This window comes from Corvus cornix, chromosome 18 (assembly GCF_000738735.6).
Source record: "Corvus cornix cornix isolate S_Up_H32 chromosome 18, ASM73873v5, whole genome shotgun sequence".
Taxonomy (NCBI): domain Eukaryota; kingdom Metazoa; phylum Chordata; class Aves; order Passeriformes; family Corvidae; genus Corvus; species Corvus cornix.
In genome coordinates, this window is record NC_046347.1 from 5,475,995 (window position 1) to 5,497,309 (window position 21,315).

The 21,315-nt window shown below is 57.4% G+C and overlaps 2 protein-coding genes across 3 annotated transcripts; both read left to right on the forward strand.

Annotated features, from left to right (window-relative positions):
- The first annotated feature begins 643 nt into the window (after nt 1–643).
- Nucleotides 644–6,016, forward strand: FADS6 (fatty acid desaturase 6). Of its 2 annotated transcripts, none has more exons than XM_039562552.1 (7): nt 644–807; nt 1,036–1,388; nt 2,134–2,300; nt 2,560–2,740; nt 3,553–3,740; nt 4,288–4,467; nt 5,379–6,016. In XM_039562552.1, the coding sequence occupies exons 1-7, from the start codon at nt 770–772 to the stop codon at nt 5,526–5,528; spliced, it is 1,257 nt and encodes a 418-aa protein (XP_039418486.1). In that variant the 5' UTR covers nt 644–769; the 3' UTR covers nt 5,529–6,016. The 2 variants fall into 2 exon arrangements, with proteins under 2 accessions (XP_039418486.1, XP_039418485.1); XM_039562551.1 differs by having other exon boundaries at nt 649–807; nt 1,033–1,388.
- A 2,559-nt stretch (nt 6,017–8,575) lies between these two features.
- On the forward strand, nt 8,576–18,431 carry FDXR (ferredoxin reductase). The gene is made up of 12 exons (XM_039562456.1): nt 8,576–8,910; nt 8,995–9,092; nt 10,205–10,300; nt 11,474–11,596; nt 12,118–12,231; nt 12,742–12,843; nt 14,084–14,191; nt 14,404–14,488; nt 15,109–15,302; nt 15,610–15,781; nt 16,184–16,357; nt 17,038–18,431. Exons 1-12 carry the CDS (start codon nt 8,880–8,882, stop codon nt 17,166–17,168), a joined length of 1,428 nt encoding a protein of 475 aa, XP_039418390.1. The 5' UTR covers nt 8,576–8,879; the 3' UTR covers nt 17,169–18,431.
- The last annotated feature ends 2,884 nt before the right edge of the window (nt 18,432–21,315 follow it).

Consider the following 21,315-nt stretch of genomic DNA (forward strand, 5'->3'; position numbering starts at 1 on the left):
TCCAGTGCCACAGTGAGGAACAATGCGATTTTAGCTTTCCTTCATAAAGAAATAGGGCTCTGGGGGCCCTGGTCTGTGCAGGGGCATCCCCAAAGCTTTTGGATGCCTGTGGGTGGGTGGAGGACAGTGATGGAAAATGGAGGAAATTCACACAGGAATAGGTCAGAAGAGAAGAGAGACCCTGCGGGGGTCAGAGCTGGTTGCCAGAGCTGCTAGGGACAGATTTGGCGTGGCCTGGCCCCTGGCGGGTGCCCCCGGGCTCGATGTGCCCCCGGCAGAGCGGAGGGTGCTGGGCGGCTCTCAGCAGCAGCAGTTTGGGCAGGCGGGCACAGGCAGCCCCTCCTTCCCGCAGCCTGCTCCTTGCTGTGGAAAAGGTCGGTTTTCTCCCCAGAACGGCTCCCTCGTGGGACAGACAACGTTTGCTCCCTCTCCCTGGCAGAAGCGAAACCCTATCCCTGTCCTCTGTGCTCCGCTTGGGTTTCTCAGGGCTATTCCTGGCGCTTGGCTTCTTCGCCTCCAGCATTTCCAGCCTCTCTCCATCTTTTTTCCACTCCTTCCCTCCTCTGCTGCCGTCGCTTCCCTGTGCCCTCGCCGAGCGTCCTCCCCGCGGCCCCGCTGCCACGGCTGCTCCCCGAAATGGGCCACCAAGGCGGATTATTGCCATCGCTAATCTGCATTCGCCCTCCCCCAGTCCTCCCCCGCTCCTCCCTTCTCCAAATCGCGGCTGCCCTGGTGCGCGGAGCCGCGCGGGCTGCCCGGCCGCCCTGGGATGGCCAGCGCCGGGAGAGCCACCGAGCCAGGGCTGGCGTGAGTAGGGGGCTGTGGCGGCCGGGGTGTCCGTGTGGTGGGAGGATGGGCGGCTCCTCCGGCCGTCTCCGCTGGCTGCGTCCTCCTTGGATTGTTTGTTTTTTTTTCCATCCCTGCCCTTCCCGTGTCCTTCGGCGGCAGCAGGAGCCGGGAAGCCCGTCCGCGGTGGGTCGGGGTGCTGGGGTTGATCGTCTGGGGGTGACACCCTGCGTGGCCTCTGCTCAGCAGGGAGATGCCGCTGGAGGATGGGGACCCGGCGAGGCCGAGAGGACGGCAGGTCAACGGTGAGGTCGGCGGTACCTCCCGGCTCAGGGGGATGGGGGACCCCTCGCTCCGCGGCACGACAGCACCTGGTGGCAGCAGGACAGAGGTGATGGCAGAGGGCTGGGAGTGGGGGCCAGCACTGGGTGACGGGGACGTGACCCCCGGGGGAGCCCCAGAGCGAGCAGGGCAGCCCGAGGAAGCCCTGATGACCGAGCTCTCGGAGCTGGTGCAGAAGGTGGTGAAGAGCAGCAGCTGGTGGGAACGGCACGGTGTGGACATCAGCATCCTTGCCTGCAGCTTCCTCCTGCTCCCAGCAGGTAACCGGGCTCAGTGCCCCCCAAACCACAGCCAGGGGAGTCCCCAGGGGTCCCACTGCCTCCTCGTGACTGCTTTGTGCTGGGAGCCTGTTGGCACCTATTGAGGTTGTAGCAAAGCCACAGTAACTCCTTCACCCCGTGACTTGGTGCACCCTGACCCCACAGCGGGTGACAATGACACCCGGGGGACAGCCTGGGGTGTGGGGACAGTGGTATCTGAGGTACAGCCTGGGCTGAGGGGATGGTGCCCAGGCAGATGTACACAGGGCAGGACGGGGGGTGATGTGTCCCACCATGGGACAGGGAAACCGTGGTGGTTTTGGTGGCAATGGCCCTGGCTGTGGTGGGTGCAGGGGAAAACGGTTGGGCATGGGTCTCTGGCTGGAAAGCTGGGACCTTCCCTTGCTTTTGAACTCCTGGGGATGCTGAAATCCTGGCAGGGTCATGACAGCAGGGGGATCCCACATCCCAGAGCTGTGGGGTGGGATCGGGCACCTGCAGCACCTGTTGCCATCAAGGCTGGAAGTGGCCAAACCTTCAGCACAAGGGTGAGTGTGACTGGCCCAGTCATGAGGGTGATGAGGAGGCAGACTCTGACTTCTGTGGTTTAAATACCTGTAACTATGGCTGAAGAACAGGTTTAGAGCCGTGGCTGGTGTGTTTGGGTGTAGCAACACCTCCAGCCTGGCTCAGAGGGCTGCAGGACGTGCATGGCCGAGCTCCTGCCCAGCTGGTTTCTCCACAGGATTCTTGTGCCTGCGGTCAGCACAGGCCATCCCTTTCTTGGTGGGTGTCCTCACCCTTGGCGTGGTGCATCACACCCTCACCGTCAAGGGCAGCCACCTGGCCAGCCACAATGCCTTGACTGAGTCCAAGTCCTGGGGCAAAGTGTGGGCTATCTTCTTCATTGAGGTGAGTGGGGCAGCCCCCAAAACCACCCCATCAGCTCCTTGCCGTGGTGGGGAATGTTTGGAATGGTGGGAATGGTTTCTAATGCTTAACTCTTAAAAGTCCATTTCCAGACTGGTTTGGGGTCTGTGGGGTGCAGAGCATCTCCCCATGGTGCTTCGTTATGGTTCCAGAGCATCTCCCTGGGTTCCTCCCACACACACAAGCCCAAGCCAGGCAGTGCCCAACCCTGGCACCACAACTTCTCTCTCTTCCCTCCCAGCTCTGCTCATCTTTCACAGCTGAGCAGGCCACCTACAACCATGTGAAGATCCACCACGGCTACACCAACGTCATCGGCCTGGGGGACTCCAGCACCTGGAAACTTCCTTTCCTGAACCGCTACGTTTACATGTTCATCGCGCCTCTCGCAGTGCCCATCCTAACCCCTCTGGTTGCACTTGGTACGTGTCCCAGGCACCTGGGGACAGGGTGCTGGGTGCAGGGAGCTTGTACTGCCCACCCCACCCAAGGGTCCTGCTTTGTTTGGAGGCATCACATTAACTACACCAGCCCCTGGAGGGACACTGGGCTGCAGGAAAGGCAGGAGATGCTGCACTTGCCCTGGGGACCCCATGTGCTGCATCTACTTTCTGCTGATGCTGAGAAAACCCTTCACCATTTCCTCTGTTGAATGTCGAAATCTCTGGCAAAAGCCATCATGAGCCTGAAGCACCCCAAATCCATTCTCCTTTAACTCAGATCTGTGGCCATAATGGGTGTCACAAGTGGGTCTCAGGTTGATCAGAGCATCACACGGCGTGTTTGATGGCTGTGTATGGGGTGGAGGTGTGGGGGGCAGGGGCCAGACATAAAGAGCTTGGGCAGGAAAGGTGATGGTGCCAGAAAACAATCAGGGAGAAGAGCCCAGAGAGCAGTAAGAGGCTGGGGAAGCAAAGCCCTCCAGGCTGCATGACCCAGCTCTGGGCAGTGCCAAATGCACGGACAATGACTTGGCAAATTGTAAGAAATGAAGATGCATCCGAGTCCCCTGAGTGATGATGCACGGCTGGATCTGCTGCTCTGGGGAGGCTCTCAGACCCAAACCCCAGCAGTTCTATAGAGTTTGGGCCAACCTGGAGGATGGGGAAAGTGAGTTCATGGGCTGGGCTGGGCTGTGGGGCTATTGGCACACTGGGCAGCCTGGCTGCTGGAGCAGCAGTGGTGGTAAGGAAACAACACCTCTCCCATGTGCTGCCTCCTCTTCCTTGTGCAGATTTATTGAGGAATGTGGAGTGGAAAGCAGCTCTCCGGACCCTCTGCTGCATGTTTCTGGGGTTTTACTGCCACTACTGGCTCCTGCTCCACATCTCAGGCTTCCAGTCACCGTGGTCCGCCCTTCTCTGCATGCTGCTCACCCGCTCCCTCCTGGCCCATCCCTACATCCATGTCAACATATTCCAGGTAGAGACCTGAAGCTTCAAGATATCCCAACAGTGCTGGAGACAGGCCAGCCACCACCCAGGGCTGGTGGCAAAGCCCTGATGCTGATGGCTGGAGCTTATGTCACCTTAAAGCGAGTGGGTCACCTGCCTTGTGCTGATGTTGTCACTGGGAGGATCAGGCTGGTGGTGCTGGGTGGAAAGTGGTGGTCCTTGAAAAATGTCAGGGCAGATGAGTGCAAAGGGTGTGAGGATGAGGTCCTCTGCAGTGGCTGGCAGGACTGGGAGGGCTGATGTGGGTTTCAGGTGGTGTTACAGGCCCTGGGATGGGGAGACTCTAAGTGTGGATGAGTTGGGGGAACAGAGCCTGGGAGCTCCTTGGTGGCTCCATGGACAGACAAACACAAGATGGAGTGACTTTAGGGACCAACCCAGCTCTGGGGCTGGCAGAGAGACCCCAAAATGTGGCTCTTCATGCCCACACACAGACAGAGCTGCCATTGGCTCTGCTGGGAAGAGACTGGGGAGGTGACAGGTGCCACAAGGTGCCCACCCTGCCTCTCCCACAGCACATCGGCCTCCCCATGTTCGCGGCTGACCGCAAACCCAAGCGGATCCACCTCATGAGCCTGGGTGTCCTCAACCTGCCCCGCAATGCCCTCCTTGACTGGTCCTTCGGCCACTCGCTCATCAGCTGCCACGTGGAGCATCACCTCTTCCCCAGCCTCTCTGACAACATGTGCCTGAAGGTGAGACGACCCCACAGGGTGGCTGAGAGTGCTGGGAGGTGACATGGGGATGAGACATCCACCACCTCCCGTCCCCACTGCCAGACCTGTCTGTGCTGCTCCTTCCCGTGTTGGAAAGCACTCGCTGCTTTGCCACAGCCCGTAACCCACCTCCTGCTATCCCATTCCTGTTTCTCCTGGGTTTCTGCTCCCTGCCCCTTCTCCTGGTCGCAGTTCCAGCCTGCAACAGCCTTTCAGCAGTCCAGGATCCTCCCAGTTATTCCATTGGGAAAGCATCCCCAGCACTGTGCAGTTTTTGGTTCAGACAACATCCAAGCAAACCTCCTATCACTTTGGTCATGCTCTTACTTGCTGCTCTGAGGTGTGGGGTGTGTTTAAAACGTGGGCTCTGAGCACTGCCCTGGCTGGAGGGGATCCCAAGGCAGGTCCACACACTGCCCTTCAGCACAGGATCGCCATTCACTTAATGCTGTGCCCTTATTTTCAGTGCCCTTTGCTCAAGCTCACAGGGTTGGCAGAACCTACCTCCCCCAAAGGGGTGTTGCAGGGAAGGGGGTAATTAAGTCTGTGGGAACTTCCCAGTCCCATCACCGAGCTGGCTGTGTGGGCACGTGGGGATAACAGTGGGTGTGAACGATGAGCATTCGTGGCTGGCTCTCATTAGAAGCCTCATTAGGGCATCTCTCCTAATTCAGAGCCCTACAAAGGCGTTTTGCCAGGGTGAACTCCCTGTGATGCTGCAGCTGGAAACCACCTTCCTCTTAATATTCACAGCAAAGATATTACAGCTGGTGCTGCCTGCTCCAGCCTAGCTTTGGGGATCGGGGATGGGTTTTCTGGGCACGTTTCAGGCACCGTGTACAAACACCAGGGCGTCCTGCACAGAGGTGACGCTGCCTTTGCCTTTGCAGATCAAACCCATCGTCTCCCAGTACCTGAAGCAGAAGAAGCTGCCCTACAACGAGGACACCTACAGCTCCAGGCTCCGGCTCTTCCTCCAGAGATACGAGGAGCTGATGGTCCACGCTCCCCCCATAACGGAGCTGGTGGGCATCCAGTGAGGACCGTGGGGGCCACAGCACTCGGGGGGCTGTTTCCCACAGAGACATGCAGCAGGGATGGTTTTAACAGGACCAACACCTCCACGAAGCCGTGGCGTAGGAAACAGCCCTCCCTGAAGTTTTGCTTTTGGCTAGAAAATGGTGCACGGAGCCACTGCAGGGGGAGAGCCACATGGTGCAACACCAGGGACAGAAAAATCGGGGTCCCCCCACAGTTATTCCCAGCCAGGGCTTAGTTTTATTCACTCTGCTTTCACACCTGGGGTGAGGAAACCTCCCCCATCCGTGGGGGATGCGGCACCACATCCAGGACATCCAGAACTGAGAAGCACCAGGATCTGTAGGATGGAGCTGCAGCTGTGTGGTCGGGGTCTCAGGGGAGGGGTGGATGGTGGGGAGGGGATTGTGTCACTGCTGCTTGTGCTTTGCCTGACTTTGGGCTAAATCAGTCGCTTCTAGGAACAGAGATTTGGCAAATTCAGCCTTAACACTTCGGGGTGGATTTCCTTTATCATTGGGTTTTGTTGCTGGTGGAAGTCTTACTGGTATCCTGTGGTACCCAGGGTAGGACTGGGGGAAAGACCCTCACCCCAAGGGTGGTGTCTGCACTGGGGTCCCAGAGGTGACCCCAGACCTGGTCATTGCTGTGGCAAGGATTTATCAGGGCAATCATCTGCCAGAGGCAGGCAGGTGTCCAGGGCTTGGGAGATTTTCCCTGTTTAGGGAGGGTTATCTTTGCCCCCTGTGCTGCTGCCAGGGGCCAGGATGCTCCTGTGGCAAGTTCCAACCTCCTCTGGGAAGCTGTGTCTGGCTTTACCAGGGTCCTCTGCTGTCCCTGACCCACAAGACCGATGACAAAGTCCACCCCAGTGTCACGGTGGGGAGCTGGCAGCAGAAAGGGCAGATGGCCAAACTGGGATCAGCGTGGCTTTGCTCTGAGCCTGGGGTTTTATTCCCTGATTTGAGCTCTCCTCCCATCAGGGCTGGACCCCCACAGTCCCACAGTGTGGATTTATAAGGCTGTACAAACAGATGTGTCCCAAGGCACAGGGAGGCTCTGCCCGGTCCTGGCCCGTGGCAGGGTGATTGTTGCAGCAGGCAGTCCATGGTGCTTTACCCCGCTTCTCCTCCACCAAGACCAGGAACATCGTCGGATGCACTGGGGAAGTGTCCCTGTGATGTGAGGCTGGAGTTGGGATGGCCATGGCATTCCTGTGTAGACGATCCAGACTCAGGACAAGGAGAAGTGGCCCTGGGTCCATCCAGTGTGACCCCTTTGGCATCAGAAATGTTGAATTATTGATTTATCCTGGGCTGGTGCCCAGGGAATGCTGATGCACTGATCTGGTGGCATTGCCACCTCTCTCCAGGCCCATGTGGGTCATCGATCCAGGACATTATGAAACATCCAAAGGGCAAATTCCCATCCTTTGAGCATGGGTTAGGCTGGGTCTGTAGGTAGGGGAGCAGCTGGAGGGGTTTGACCAAACTAAATGGCCTGAATGGTCCCGGGGGTCAAAGACCCTCCCCAGAACTGCCTCCCTGATTCATCTCTCAGTTGAGCATCAGAGAAAAATTAAGATAAATGTGATGAATTAGCAGCATTCCCAGCTCCAGTGAGGGGGTGAGGGTCATTAGAGGTGCTTTTTGTTCAGGCAGGGTAATTTCAACCTCACGTGTTCCCGTTTGAGGGCACAAGATGCTCTTTTGCCCTCTCCTGCTGCAAAGAGATCAGCCCCAAATTGTGCCAAGCACTGGTGCGAGCAACAGCCCTTTTCCCAGCCGGATTTCATGGGTGTTGTTTAACGCAGTGCCATCTAAAGGCGAGCGTTTGCAGGTCCTTCAGCCAGCGGGGGACGGCCTGTGACTTGGGAAACAGGTGCATTATTCCCTGCCAGAACTGCTGGATACAGAAGTTAATGGGGGAAAGGGAGAATTCTGGGAAAAAGGAGGATTCTGACTCCTGTGATTGGAACCCTCCAAATTTAAGCGTTCGTGGATGACCTCTATGGTGATACTTGGAGCCTTCAGCCTTGCCTCTCTGGGCAGGGGGTCGATGATTGCTGTGCTGACCTGAGGATGAGGGGTTGGAGCCGTCGGAATTCCTGGTCCTCACCACAACCCCCCTGAAGGAACAGCTGCAGAGGGAGGCACAGAGCCAGCTGCCGTTCTCAGCGTGTCTTTGCAGAAAGCCATCAACTCATTTCCAGGACCAGGAGAGAGCGTGTGGGTTTTATGACCCGTATTACAACTGGCTCCTGGCTGTAAACTCCTCATGGTCTTAATTGCATTTAAAAAGGCCCGTGAAGCACTCGCCTGTGTGCTCTGGCATCTGGCCAACTTTTAAACGTCTGCTGGGCCCGCTGAGCTGATATTTCTGGCTGGTGTGTTGTGCAGAGGCTGAACCAAGATGGGATGTGGTGCTCCTGCATGGGAGGTGTGAGCGCCAGCATTTGAAATGAGCTGAGTGATGGGGATTAAGGAGGAAATAAGGCGAGACCATGGGGACGCTGGGCCAGGAGCTCTGTCATTTTTCCACTCTCTCTGGCGTTAATGTTTGACCCTCTATCGAAGGATGCTGTGAGTTTCTCCTGGTAAGAGCAGGGCGGCTGTGCAGCGCATGGTTAAAATCACTCTGAACTTCTTTTTCCCTCGGTTGACCGCGGCAGCTGGTCGCTTTTTTGGGTGATAAAGGGGCGCAGGCAATTAGCAGCATCAGCGATGATGACGCTGCGAGAGCGCACCGGGTACCGCGGACGGCTCACCATAAAGAGCGGCGGTGCGAACGGCCGCTACCCGGCCGCTCCTTCCCCGCTCTCTATGGTATCGCCTCGTTTCCGGTCAGCCTCAATGGAAACGGCGAGCCGCCATTGGCTGTCGGTGCGGGGGCGGGGCCAGGCGGTGGAGGGGGGCGGGGTTATGCTAAGCAAGGCGCTGTCCGGCCTCACGATTGGTCGGCGGAGAGGAGGGGGCGGGCCCGGACGGGCGGGGGCGGGGCCCCGGCGGCGGCGGCGGCGGAACCGGGCCTGGGGGGGCCGCATGTGCGAGGGGAGAGCGGGCCGGGATAACCGGGATAAGCGGGGCAGCTGGGGCTGTGGGCCCGGGGGGCTGCGAGAACCGCGCCCCGCAGGCCCGTGCGCCAGCCCAGGGGGGACTGAGACGCACGGGGACCCTGGTGCGCGGGGTCGGGGGTCTCGGTTCTGGCGCTCTGGAGCAGCTGACACCCCTCCGGGCACCCCGGTACCGCCGGCCCCGGCCCGGCCGTAAGGGCCAAGGCCCCTGGCCTAGGGGTATTTCCGCCTGCCCGGGTGCGGTGCATCAACCCCGGCCGCTCTGTGCTCCGCTGAGGCCATGGCCGGCGTGAGGGGACGAGCCCCGCCGGGTGGGTGCCGGGCTGCAGGGAGGGGCTGTGCCGGCCCTGGCCGCTCCTGTGGCTTCACGCCCTGCCTGTCCTTGTGCCCTGCAGGTCTGCGGCGGTGGCTGTCCTCGCCTGCCGCGGCGCCTCGGGTCTGCGTGGTGGGCAGCGGCCCCGCCGGCTTCTACACGGCTCAGCACATCCTCAAGGTACCGGGATGGGACCTGGGCACCGAGGGAGGCATCTCTGTGCTGCCTGGCTCTCGGCAGGTTGTGGGGTGGTTTAGTGGGCTCCTGGCCCTGCTCCAGCCGGGTCTGTGTTGTTGTGGGGCTGCTTGGGACAGCCCAGACGCCACAAGGTCCTCCTGGGCCTCTTTGGTTGGGGTAGGTAGCGCTGCTTTCATCCCTGCCCTGTGCCTGGCCCGTCCATTCAGGATTTAGGTTGGTTGCTGCGAGTTCATTCCAGGTGATTTTTCTAGAATCAAGTAATCACCAGGAATCTGCCTCTCTCAGAGCTGTTGTCACCCAGCAGGAATGACATTACCTGTGTGTTAAAAGTGGGTGTGTAGGACCTGCTCTCCTCCCTCCTCCTTCCCCACCAGAATTAAGGCACATGGGTGGTGCTTTACCTTGTGTCTGCAAACTTCAGTGCTCCAGGCAGTCAGGTCTGTTGGGAAATGAGACCTGAACACAGAACTGGGCTGCTGGCACCCTCCAGAGATACAGTAGCTTAACCCCATCATTAAACCGTGCTGTGTTGTCTCTGGAATATGTTGGAAAATAGCTGTTACTAAGTCTCAGGGACGAATTTCAGGGCTGCTTAATCTTGGGAAGAGGCTGACTCAAAATACAAGATAACAAAAGCCTTGAAGCCAAACGTCTGTCTACAGCTCTGACCCTGAGGTGACTCAGCTCAGGGCATGGGCTTCTCTGCTGGGGACTGGGAGATGTCTGGCAGGCCCCAGCACCCAGGGTGCTGCACTGGGAGCTTCCCAGCTGGCCTGGGGGCTCTCTGATCAGCCCCCCGGGTATTGGATCCCACCAGGTTAGTGTGGAAAAGGAGCTCAGGACTGGGTAGGGACATGGAGCCCCACAAGGTGGACTTGGTGGTTGGGGGTCACTCTGTGCTAGACCTTGTGGTCTGAGCTGGCAGTAACAGGTGCAGCATCATCCTGCTCATGGAAAACTCTGGGCGAGGCTGTTTCTCACTTGCTGCAGCCCCCCCCTCCTGCCCTGCATTTCCCCCAGTGGCAGATGACTGTTGCTAGGCTCCTGTGACCTTTCTGTCCTCATCCCCTGACTGTGACTTTCTTCTCCCACAGCACCATGGCGGGGCCCTGGTGGACATCTATGAGAAGCTGCCTGTTCCCTTCGGGCTCGTCCGTTTTGGGGTGGCCCCAGACCACCCTGAGGTGAAGGTTGGTGCTGGCTCCCTGCCCTTGCCTGTGAATGTGGTGACAAGTGGTGGGTGCAGCTGAGGTGGTCACTGTCCTTCCTGGTGTGTCAGGCTCTCTGTGACATGGAGCTGTCACACCAGAGAGGTCCAGATCTCCTCCTTGTCCATGCCACGGACAGGTGACATGGGACACCTGGTATTAGGGCTCTGGACAGCGGGTCAGAACCAGGGGCTTGTGATGGGAGGTGCTGCTCCTGGTGCTGGTCAGCCTGGCCCAGAGCAAGGCCGAGGAGCATGGATGGGTTTCTTTGTCCCTGGGCACTTTGTACCAGCAAGATCTCACCTGCTCATTGCTGCTGCCGTTTGCCCCTCAGTCAGTACCCATTCTGGGAACACACAGATCTCCTCATGGGGGCCGTGGAGTTGGGCTGTAGGTGCTCTCCTGGGCAAGGAAAAGCTAAGCCAAAGATTTCCCAACCATTTTCCTTTGCCTGGCAGTGAGTTGTACCCAGGGGTATCTGCTGTATCTGAGCTGGAGTGGAGGAGGTTGGAAGGGTAGGACACAGGAGATCCAGACACAGCAATATCTTGCAGCAATTTCCTCTAATCCCTGGAGATCATAAGACCAAAATGCCTGGATCCCTTTGTGCTGAGAGAGGAGGAATGGACATACTGCAGATGCTGCCCCAGCTGTTACGGTGGTATCTGTCCTGTCCTGTCCTGTCCTGTCCCCAGGCTGAGTCCATCTGGAGCTGCAGGGGTGGGAGTGGTGGTTTTGCTGTGTAGCCCTGATCACTCAGAAAAAGGTCTGGATGCCATCCTGGCCTGCATCCTCTCTCAAGGCTTTCAGGAAGGGCTGAGATGAGATGCTGACAGAGGCGGTCGGGTGGGCTGCACACCTCATTTTTGGGAAGTTCTCCCCTGCAGAGGGGTTTATTTTGAGGGGCTGAATGTACTGGTAAGGTCTTGTCCTCTTGGATTTTTCTTTCACAAAGGGTGGTGGAGAGTCACAGCTGTGCTTATCTTCCCTGTGAGTTATCTCTGGCTGTTGGTAGATAAGAGTCTCAGAATAGCTTGACTGGGATGAGACGGTGAAGCATCTCAAGGCTGGAGGGGATGGGGACAGGGATCTCCTGCTGGCAGTAGGCCTTGTCCCTGGCTGTGGGACATAACTCCAGGTCTGTGCTCTCTGCAGAACGTGATCAACACCTTCACGCAGACGGCGCGCTCGGAGCGCTGCGCCTACTACGGGAACGTCACCGTGGGGAGGGACGTGATGGTGCCGGAGCTGCAGCAGGCCTACCACGCCGTGGTGCTGGTGGGTACCCACCACCTTGGTGCCCCAGGGGTCCTGGGAAAGGTCTGCAGGGTTATTCCCCACTAGGATCTTGGGAAGAGTGTTTGGGTGAGGTGTTTCTGGGTGCCCTGTTATCATGGGAAACTCTTCCCAGCCTTGGGACAGCTCGGGGATTGTCCGAAGTCCTTGCAGGGGGAGTGTGTGCTGGAGCTTGGCATCGAGTGCAGGTCTCTGAAGCCTCTCCCTATGCTGGCCAGTGCTTATTTCAGCCTGCCATGCATTTGTCCTTGCTGCTCAGTCCTCAGCTTGTCATGCTCTGCCTTGGACCAAGGACGTCAAATTTGGCTCTGGAGCCCAGGATGATGAGGTGGATGAAGCCCCTCTGCTTGGGCTGTGTTTAGCCCTTCCACTGAGTATCCCAGCCCTTGGCATGGGATATCACAGCCATGCAGCGACCCTGGCAGCAGCTGGAAGGGGAGATTTGTGTTTTGGTGTCCAACCCTGCACATGGTGACATCTCTGACTGTCTGCTCCCTCCTCAGAGTTATGGTGCTGAAGACAGCCGGGTCCTGGGGATCCCAGGGGAGAATCTCCCTGGTGTTTACTCAGCCCGAGCCTTCGTGGGCTGGTACAACGGGCTGCCCGAGAACCGGGACGTGAGTACGGCCCTGTGCTTCCCTGCCCTTCCTCCCATCCTTCTTCCCATCCCAATGCAGGCATTCAGCTCCAGATTAAGTCCTGAAAAGCCTGCAATTGGAAAAGATTAGCAGGAGCCATGTTAAATCCTTCTTAGATGGTAGAAATGTGAACAATTTGCACATCAGTGAGAGCGGATTAGCTGGCTCTGCACGTTGGCAGCACATTTTGGCAGGGCCAGATGGGAACCTGTAGGGGTGATGCTCTGCTTCCTGAGGAGGCTTTTTGGCCAAAACAGCTCCTGCTCCCAGGAGAGCAGGCAAGCTGGGAAGAGGGATCGTGTGGGGTGCCTGGGGCGGCTCTGTTGCTGTGTCTGCTTGGGGAGGAGGCTCGTGTGGAGTTTCCCCATCTGCATCACCTCTTTCTGAGGCAAAGCAGCGTGGAAGGGAATTTGGGGGGTAGGAGCGGGTCTAAAGGGCTGGACATCATGGAGGCCACGTGGATTCAGTCACAGCTGGGTCTCCCCACAGCTAAAGCCTGACCTGAGCTGTGAGACGGCGCTGATTCTGGGTCATGGCAACGTGGCACTGGACATTGCCCGGATCCTCCTGTCTCCACTGCAGCTCCTCAGGGTGAGTGATGGGTCCTCTGCACCATGAGGGCAGCCCAGGCCCCAAATTCCCTCCCTGCTGGGTGGCTGCTGGCTCCCACCCGTCTCCTGGTCAAAGACAGACTCCCCTGCCTTTGGGATCTTTCCCCAGGGAAGGCTGCTGCCTCTCGGGTGCACCCATGGATTCACAGTCTGTAGGGAGTGATCCAAGGCTGTGGCCATGCCTTGGGTGATGCTGCAGAACCCTCTGGATTGCTCTTCTGGCATCCAAAAAGTTGGAAATCGAGCATCATCCCTTGCTTTCCCATGAGAAGCAACAGAGGAGCTGCTTTCCCTCTTCTGCCACCAAACTGGAAACTTCTGCTGGGGTTTATCTTTTCCTACTGGAGCTGAGGGCAGCAGTCTGGTTTCAGCTGGTGGCACTGGGCAGACTGGGGCACCTCATCCCTACAGACAGCTGGGAGCTGGTGTGCACCAGCTGCTGCCCCAGATGTTGGCAGCAAAGGCTCTCCCTCTGGGAGAAATGCCACGAGGTTTGTTACAGCTGTGCAACAACTTCCTGTATTAATATCTAAATTAATTTTTAAAAAAAACTCCAAACTTGGAGGCTCTGCCAACCAGTGACTAAAGCCAGCTGGGAGCTGTGCTGCAAAAGACATGGCACTGGAATGAGTGCCAGGGTGGGCAGGAATGGTTTATCCTGGTTACCTGGTGTCCCTCCCATCTTGTTTTCTCTGGAAAAGATCGTGCAATCTAGATAAACACACATGACTGAAACAGAGCACAGGATTTCTGTGAGGTGCCAGTGCCAGGTTGAGGCCTGGCCGTGCTTGTGCTGGAGCTGCCTGGGGCAGGCAGGTGGTGATTTGAGCTGTGGGTTGCAGCTGGTTTCAGGCAGAGCCTGTATATCCTGAGCTGGGAAGTCACCTAACAGCATCTGCAGGCACCTCAGAATGGAGCTCACTGGAGGGCTTTGCTCTGTTAGCCCCAAGGTGAACCTGCTGGGTGGATCCCCCGAGGCAGTCAGGGAGTGCTGGCTCGTTACCTCTGGTGCATTATGGCCTCAGAAGGAACATTCAGTGATGAGGGACCAGCTGTGCAAATAGCTCTGTGCAAAGGGAGATGACTTGTTTCCTGTCCTCTCCGGGCTCTCTGCATGCACAGCCAGCTTTTCTGCTGATTTTTCACCTTCAGAGGCTGTGCCTTCCCCCCAGCTCCCTCCAGATCTGCCCTCGTCCCACTCTGCTGTCTCTGTTTTGCAGAAGACAGACATCACTGACAGCTCCCTGGCAGCTCTTGCCTGCAGCAAGGTGAAGCGTGTCTGGCTGGTTGGGAGGAGGGGACCTCTCCAAGTCGCTTTCACCATCAAGGTGAGGCTGGAGGTGCTGCTGTTTCCCAAAGTTGAGCCCCAAACTGCTCGTCTCTGGTGGGGAGAGGTGGTTTGAGGGTGAGTGTGGATCCCAGGCATCCTCCTTCCTGCACCCATTTCCTGGCTCCTAGCCTGGACTGCTGAGGGAGGGGCTCTGGGGCTGTTGGATGTCCTCTCTGCTGGAGGTAACATTTTCCTGCCCACAATTCCCAGGAGCTGCGGGAGATGATAAACCTGCCTGGTGCCAGAGCTGTCCTGGACCCTGCCGACTTCACAGGCCTCGAAAATGCTGTTAAAGGTGAGGGAAGTGTGCCATGCTCCTCCAGACAGGGAATCACCTTGGCAGGCGAGCATCCAGGAGCGATCTGGAGGTGCTCAGAGTGCACATCAGAGAATCTCTTGTCCTCTGCTTAATGCCTGGCTCGTGCAGGCTCAGTGACCATGGTGTGTCACGTCCTCAGAGTGCCAGGAGGCACCAAGACAAGGGAACATTGTGTATCTCTGTTTGTGCAGCCACTCAGTGCTTACAACCTGAGTGATGAGGGCAGGAGACTCAGGAGGGCTGAGGGAACCTTGCAGGGGAGATCCCAAGGCTGTTGATTTAAGAGTTTCCTGTAAACCTAAAAAGAAAACACTGAGTTCAAGGGTGTCCAGAGACCTGCTCTTCTCCACAGGCTGCTGCCTCCAAGCACCAGCAAGACAGGAAATTGCAGACTTTGATTTGTGTGTCCCACTGGCCTCAAGCCTCAGGAGGTCCCCTGGTCACTTTGCCTTGCAGTTTGTCATCTCAAAGGTGTCAGACTCCCACCAACATGACAGACTCACATACTGACACTGCCCTGACGTGGCCTTGGCCCCGTGCTGTGTCCCAAGGGGCTTTTGCTGATTCCTGTTGTGACGATTTCTCTCTTTTCCTAGATGCTCCCAGGCCCAGGAAGCGACTGACTGAGCTGATGATCAAAACAGCCCTGGATAAGCCAGTGGAGGTGGAGGAAGGGGCAGCAGCCCCTCGGGTGTGGGGGCTGAAGTTCCAGCGCAGCCCCCAGGAAGTTCTGCCCAGTGCTGATGGGAGGAGGGCGAGGGGCGTCCGCATGGCCCTGACCCGCCTGGAGGTACCAGGGGGGCTGGTGTGGCCCTGGGAAGCTGGGATGGAGCAGAACACTGTTGCATCCCTTGGGAATCTCTCCAAGGACAGCTCTGTGTTCCCTGTGTGGCTGGAGTGGCCTCTGGCAGGCTCTCAGGGGATCTGGTACCAACAAGAGCTTCTGGTACCACCAGGAGTTTTTCCACAGGGAGCTCCTTCCCTGATGCTGCTTTTAGCAAATACCCAGGGGTCAAAGATGCCAAAGGGGACTGGAGGGCGCTGCTGCTCTGCAGTGGTGACCGGGGTGGTCAGCAGCCTTTTCCTCCCTCTCTCAGGGCTCGGGTGACTCTGCCAAAGCCATTCCCACTGGAGATGTGGAGGAGCTGGAGTGTGGGCTGGTGCTCAGCAGCATCGGCTACCGGAGCCTGCCGCTGGACCCGGCTGTGCCCTTTGACAGCCAGCATGGGGTCATCCCCAACAGCTCGGGCAGAGTGGAGGGTGTCCCAGGTCTGTATCCACAGGGATTTGCATGGGACATGCTGAGCACAGCGGGTGGGTTGGGGGCTTTGGGGTGGGAAGTTCATTCACCAAGGGGATGGATATTGCACACCTTAGAGGGTGGAAGCTGGGGAAATGCTGCCTCCATCAGGGGTTAAGAGCTGGCCACTCTCCATCTCTTTTTAGGGTTGTCTGGTTTAACACAGGGGGGTTTTACTGGATGCTCTTAACTGAAGTGACACAGCCCACGCAGCTGCTTAGTGCTGATCTGCAGGCACACAGATTCCTGCCACAGCACTGTCTAAGGGTCTGTTCACACCACCAAGGTGGGGAGCAGGGCAAGGACTTGCAGCCAGAAGGGTCTGAGGGCATGTGCTGACCCCAGCCTGGCTGCTCCATGTGCCCCTGCAGGTCTGTACTGCAGCGGGTGGGTGAAGAGAGGACCCACGGGCGTGATCATCACCACCATGAACGACAGCTTTGACACTGCCCAGTCTGTGCTGGAGGATCTCCAGCGAGGTGTGCTGGATATATCCCCCTCCAGAGAAGGCTTTGGGGTCGTGGAGAGCATCCTGCGCAGCCGAGGTCAGTGCAAGGCTTGGTAGCAGCCAGCAGGAGGGTTCAATGCAGCCAGACTCCTCCTGGATCTGTGAGGGAGCAGAGTCTGAACCATGGGAATGGATTTTGCTGCTGTTTCGATGTTCCAAAACCCAGGGAGAACAGGACTTGAATTTTCTCAAATATCTGTGTCATTGCTAAGGTTAATGACCACTTTCTGGGAAGGGCCATTAAAAGCAGCACAGACCTTGGGTAAAATGTCACTGTCAGCTGCCGAGACAGTGAGCTATTGCTCTTGAGTGGTTTTCCTAGTAATCCTTCCAAGCAAGTTAGGGGAAAGATTAAAACGCCCAGGAGAGTAATTTCTTGTAGCCGTGTTTAAAGACATTCAATTAAAGTGTGTGTGTGTTTTGCCTCTTAAACTGTCTGAGGTTTAACAGTGAGCTGGAAGCATTTTGTCCCCTGAGGTGGTTTGTGCTTGCAGTTGTTACGGCTCACAAAGGTCTGACTGATCCGAGCCGACTGGAACCTGCCATCCCTCTCCTTGTGGCGTTAGAAATTATTCCTCCTTTGCGAGGCTGAGCTCTGACACCGTGTCGGAAAAGGGCAGCTCTGCTGCCACATCGGGGCCCTGCCAACGGGGAGGTGAGGCTGAACTTGTTCTCACCTGGTTAAGTTCTCTCTCCTGTCTCTCACCATCACCCCAGGGGTCCGTCCTGTTTCCTTCTCGGACTGGGAGAAGATTGATGCTGCTGAGGTGGCAAGAGGCAAAGCTGCTGGCAAACCCCGGGAGAAGATCGTGGATCCCGCGGAGATGCTGCGGATCATCGGCCACTAAGGCAGCAGTGGTGGGAACGTGGCACTGCTCCATCCTGGGGCAACACCAGTGGGTCATGAGCAGAGCCTGGGAGCCCAGGGCTTGTGCCTGGGGCTGGTGGTGGCTCCAGAGGGGTGTGTGACACTGAGGCCTCTCTGGTAATGATGAACTCTGGGTTCCCAAAATCTCAAGACCTGAGGCTGCTGGCTGGCCCCACATCCCTGCAGCCAGCTGCCATTCCTGGGGGTGATTCTTGTCGTGTCCTTGGAGCATTAATGAATCATGTACTGCAGGTGAGGGGAGGTGTGTGTGCACCTGGGGGACTCCTGGCCAGCCATTTTCCCGTGGCAAGTCGCATGGAGAAGCTTCCCTGTGTCTTGCTGCCTCCACTTTAGCCACCAGCCAAATGGCTTTGTTGCCTTGTCATTTGTGCCAGAGCAGGCATCTTTTAATAATTGTATTTTTAAATAAACCATTCCAGGGAAGCCAAAACAGACCTGCTACTTGAGTCTGGCTTCTTTGTCTGCCACTGCCTTAACCTTGGAGCAGCCTCTAAGTGCTGCAGCTCCTGCAACATCCCAAGGCAAGGCAGCTCCGGGTGCTCTCCACTTGTGAGCTCTACACAGGCAGAAAAGGGCATTAATTTGCTTTCTGCTTCCCACAGTTAAATCCTGGGTTCTGTCTTATGGGGTAGGTTGGGATAACAAGCATGTAATTGCTTTGTTCCGGATCAGGAGGGGTCCTGTGTCCATCAGTACCTGCCAGTGCTGACTGGTGCAAGCAGTGCCTTGAGCTCTTTGTCTCCTTTCACTGGTGAGGTTATTTTTCTGGCCTGTGTGTTTTGAAGCTTATTAAATGCTTCTCTTAGCCCAGATTGCCTACAGTGACGGTGTCAGGTTTTAAGCCAGATTACAAGCCGTGAGCTGTAATCTCTTCTTTATCCGTGGCGCAGGGGCAGCGTCAGCGGGGCCCCTTCCCTGGCTCTCCCTGACCCCCCCGTGCTCCCCGCCAGAGCACTGCAGGATTGCAACCCCTCCTCCCTGGCCTGTGGAAATGGTGACGGTGGCAGTGGCTCTGTGATGGAGGCAGAGGGTAAACCCACCTCACGGCAGAGGACTTGCCCACAGGGCACTGTTCTCCCACCTCATCTCTGTCTCGACTCAAGGAAGGGAGATCTCTGACTTCTCCCTATTTAAATCTCATTTGCAAGCTCATTAAGAAACTCAGGAAATGTGATAATGGGAATTCGTACTCAAACGTGCAATAAAGCTTTTGTGGAACAGCTGCTTGTGTGATGTGGCTCTCCTTACGTCTCGCGGCTGATGCAGTCCTAATGCTGAACTCTTGAGCAGGAGATTACATCAGTGCTGGTTTCTGAGGTGATTCAGAGCTTTGGCAAGGGGGGTGTGGAGGCAAGGGGGGCTGCACCTATCATGGGGAGCAGCAGTTCAGGTTGACAGCCCAGCCAGGAATGTGATGGCAAAGGGGTTGTTGTGGCTGCATCAAATCTGAAGGTTTTGGGAAGAGAGAAGACGGCTCCTCCCCAGGGTTTTCTTCCACATCGCCTTGAATGTTGATGCCAGGGTGCTTTTGTAGCCTTGGTAAAGGCCACCGTGCTCGCGCTGAGCCCGGCACATGGCTGTTCCCAAGCTGAGGATGCTTCAGGGTGGTTTTTGGGCTGTGATAACAGATTAATGGGAGTGTCTGTCCTTGCTGAGCTCAGTGACCTTGCTCAACTCTGAACTTGGCCAAGGCCCTGGGGTTAATGCTGGTCTGTGGGAAAACCATGGGATGATGAAGGTCAGTGAAGGACAGGGGACTGAGCCTCATGGGCAGAGGGAGGATGGTTACAATCGTGTAAATTCTTATTCAACACCTCCAGCTCCCCTTCCTCTGCCGCCTACGCTCCCAAGCCCCAGCCCCGTGTCCCGGTTTTTCCAGCCTCCCCATCGCGCTCCCTGCTCTCCATCCTCCTGGGGGCAGCGGGATGCATCCAGCACCGGGAAGGGAAGGTCCCTGTCCCCGGCCGCTGTGTCGTTAGATGGCGCTGGGAGGCCGTACCGGGGAGCGGAGGGGCAGGGAGGGCAGAGGGGTGACCTGGCACCCCCGGGCCGGGGGGTCTCAGCGCTCCTGCTGCCCGCCGGGGCTCCGGGCAGCCTGGGGGGCTCTCGCAGGCTCCCGCTCGCATTCGGGTTCTGCTTTTAGGCATGAATAACCTTGTGTTTGCTCCAGGTGTGTCCCCACCGCGGAGGTGAGAGAGGGCAGCCTCGCTGGGCAGCCGTCCCCTCGCCCTCCGCTCTCCCGAGCTGCCAGAGGAGCAGCTCCAAGGCAATTTTCTGACGCAGGTGAGGAGCTGGGAAGGCGATGCTGTGACTGACACCCGTCTGCTGTTGGAAAGAGGCCTGAAAGTCTTCGCTGCCAGCTCTGCATGTGGATTGCCCCGCTCGGATGAGTTATGGCTCAGCTTAGCTTTAATGAGGCTGCACAAAGCTGCTGGAGGTCAGCATCTGGTGAGCGATAGCCTGGATGAGCAGGACATGGCTCCCTGCTCCGTGCTCTCCTTGCTGTCTGTGTGCTTCTCCGGGCTGGCTGTGGGGCACAGCTTGTCACACTGTGGGCTGATGCCATGGTTTCGTTGGGGTCTTTGCAACTTCTTCTTGCTGCTTTGCACTGCCGTGCCTCAGTTTCCCTGTCTGAAAGACTGTCCAGGCAAGCTCTTCGTTGCCCGTGGGCTCCTGCCTTGGAGTAGCACATCCCAGTCTGACACATCCCAGAAGCTCCTGTTGATGCTGCGTTTTCCAATCACTCCCAGAAGACAAGTGCAGATCTCTCACTGGCTTTGCTAGTTGACTGCCTGCTGAAGTTGGCCTTTTCCAACGAGTATTTAGAGCCCACGAAGCAGGAGGTTTCCTGCGCTCTGGAATAAGGGAAGAACCAGCTTGAGTTGGATCTCTGGCCTGGCACTGAGGTGGTGTGTTGCTCTTTAAAAGCCAGCTCACGCGACCAGAAAAATGGTTGAAAAGGCTTTTCCCCAACGTGGCTAATACACGATTTCCCAGCCCCATCCCCGGAGCTGGCGTGGTGCAGAGGCGGTGTCCGGCTCTACGCCGGCCCCTCGCCGCGTGAATCACCGAATTGCGGCACCCGCTGCCGGGAGCCCGGGCGAGTCCGTCTGCGCCGGGGCCTCGCCGGGAACAGATGGCTCCGGAGAGTGCTGACTTCAGCGCCTTGGCTGAGCACAGCACCGGCCCCTGCCTCAACCCACCCTCTCTGCTTGCTCTCCCGGGCACATCCCTCATGTTCTTTTCTCCTCCAGATCCATCCCCAGCCCTGGGCAGGGGTGGAGAACATGTTGGCATACCAAGCTCCGGGGTCGTTTGAGCGGGATACCAACCCCACTGTGCCCAGGAAGCCACTTCACGCCAGGGACATCATCATCCCTTCTCCCAGAGGACCCCAATCATGTCCTTGACTCCAGACCCACCAGAGGCTCATGGTTTCCACTCTCAGTCCTACAGGTCCAGCCTTGCCAGGATTCTGCACTCGCCAAAGTCCTGCTTGTGGTTGAAGGGTTGTGCAGGGTCGGGTAGAGGTGCTGTAAGCCCAGATGTTTCCCCTCTGCTTGGGATGAATTACTTTGGAAATTGGGACTGCATGAGCCCATTTCCCAAGGTCAAGAGAGGAGCAGAGGTGTAGGAGATGTTTCCAAGCAGCTGTTTCCAGGAGTTATTTAGGGATACGACAGAGGCAAATAAAGTTGTTGGCGGGTGATGGCTGGTTACGCCCCAGAAGGAAGCGATTTCCTCCCTTCCTGGGAAATTTCCATTTCCAGCAGCTTTGTCTGCCTTATCCCCAACCTCTGGGGCAGCCCTGCAGGCACACAACACCCCAGGGGGAGGAATTATCCCTGCAGGGATGAAACCATCCCTGTTTATTTTTGCTCCCTTAATTACTGTGAGGGTAGGACATGGTGGCAGCAGAGCAGAGCTGTGCCAGATCGGAGCTGCGCCGGATCCGTGCCAGACATGCACCGTGCACAGCACCATCCTCGTGACTTCTGTCCCACCTTTCTCCTTGCTCCACTCTCTGCCTTGATTGTTTTTATGGCTGCTGGGGATCCAAGACACTGGCCAGCTCTGTGTGATTATTTAAACACTGAAGCCCTGAA

What these genes read in the sequence shown, in the direction of transcription:
- FADS6 (XM_039562551.1), top strand. Translation starts at nt 770, where the DNA reads ATGGCCAGCGCCGGGAGAGCCACCGAGCCAGGGCTGGC. An exon ending in TCCATGTCAACATATTCCAG is followed by an intron (nt 3,741 to 4,287) that starts GTAGAGACCTGA and finishes CCTCTCCCACAG; the next exon opens with CACATCGGCCTCCCCATGTT. An exon ending in CTGACAACATGTGCCTGAAG is followed by an intron (nt 4,468 to 5,378) that starts GTGAGACGACCC and finishes TTGCCTTTGCAG; the next exon opens with ATCAAACCCATCGTCTCCCA.
- FDXR (XM_039562456.1), top strand. Translation starts at nt 8,880, where the DNA reads ATGGCCGGCGTGAGGGGACGAGCCCCGCCGG. An exon ending in GAGGGGACGAGCCCCGCCGG is followed by an intron (nt 8,911 to 8,994) that starts GTGGGTGCCGGG and finishes TGTGCCCTGCAG; the next exon opens with GTCTGCGGCGGTGGCTGTCC. An exon ending in GAGCATCCTGCGCAGCCGAG is followed by an intron (nt 16,358 to 17,037) that starts GTCAGTGCAAGG and finishes CCATCACCCCAG; the next exon opens with GGGTCCGTCCTGTTTCCTTC.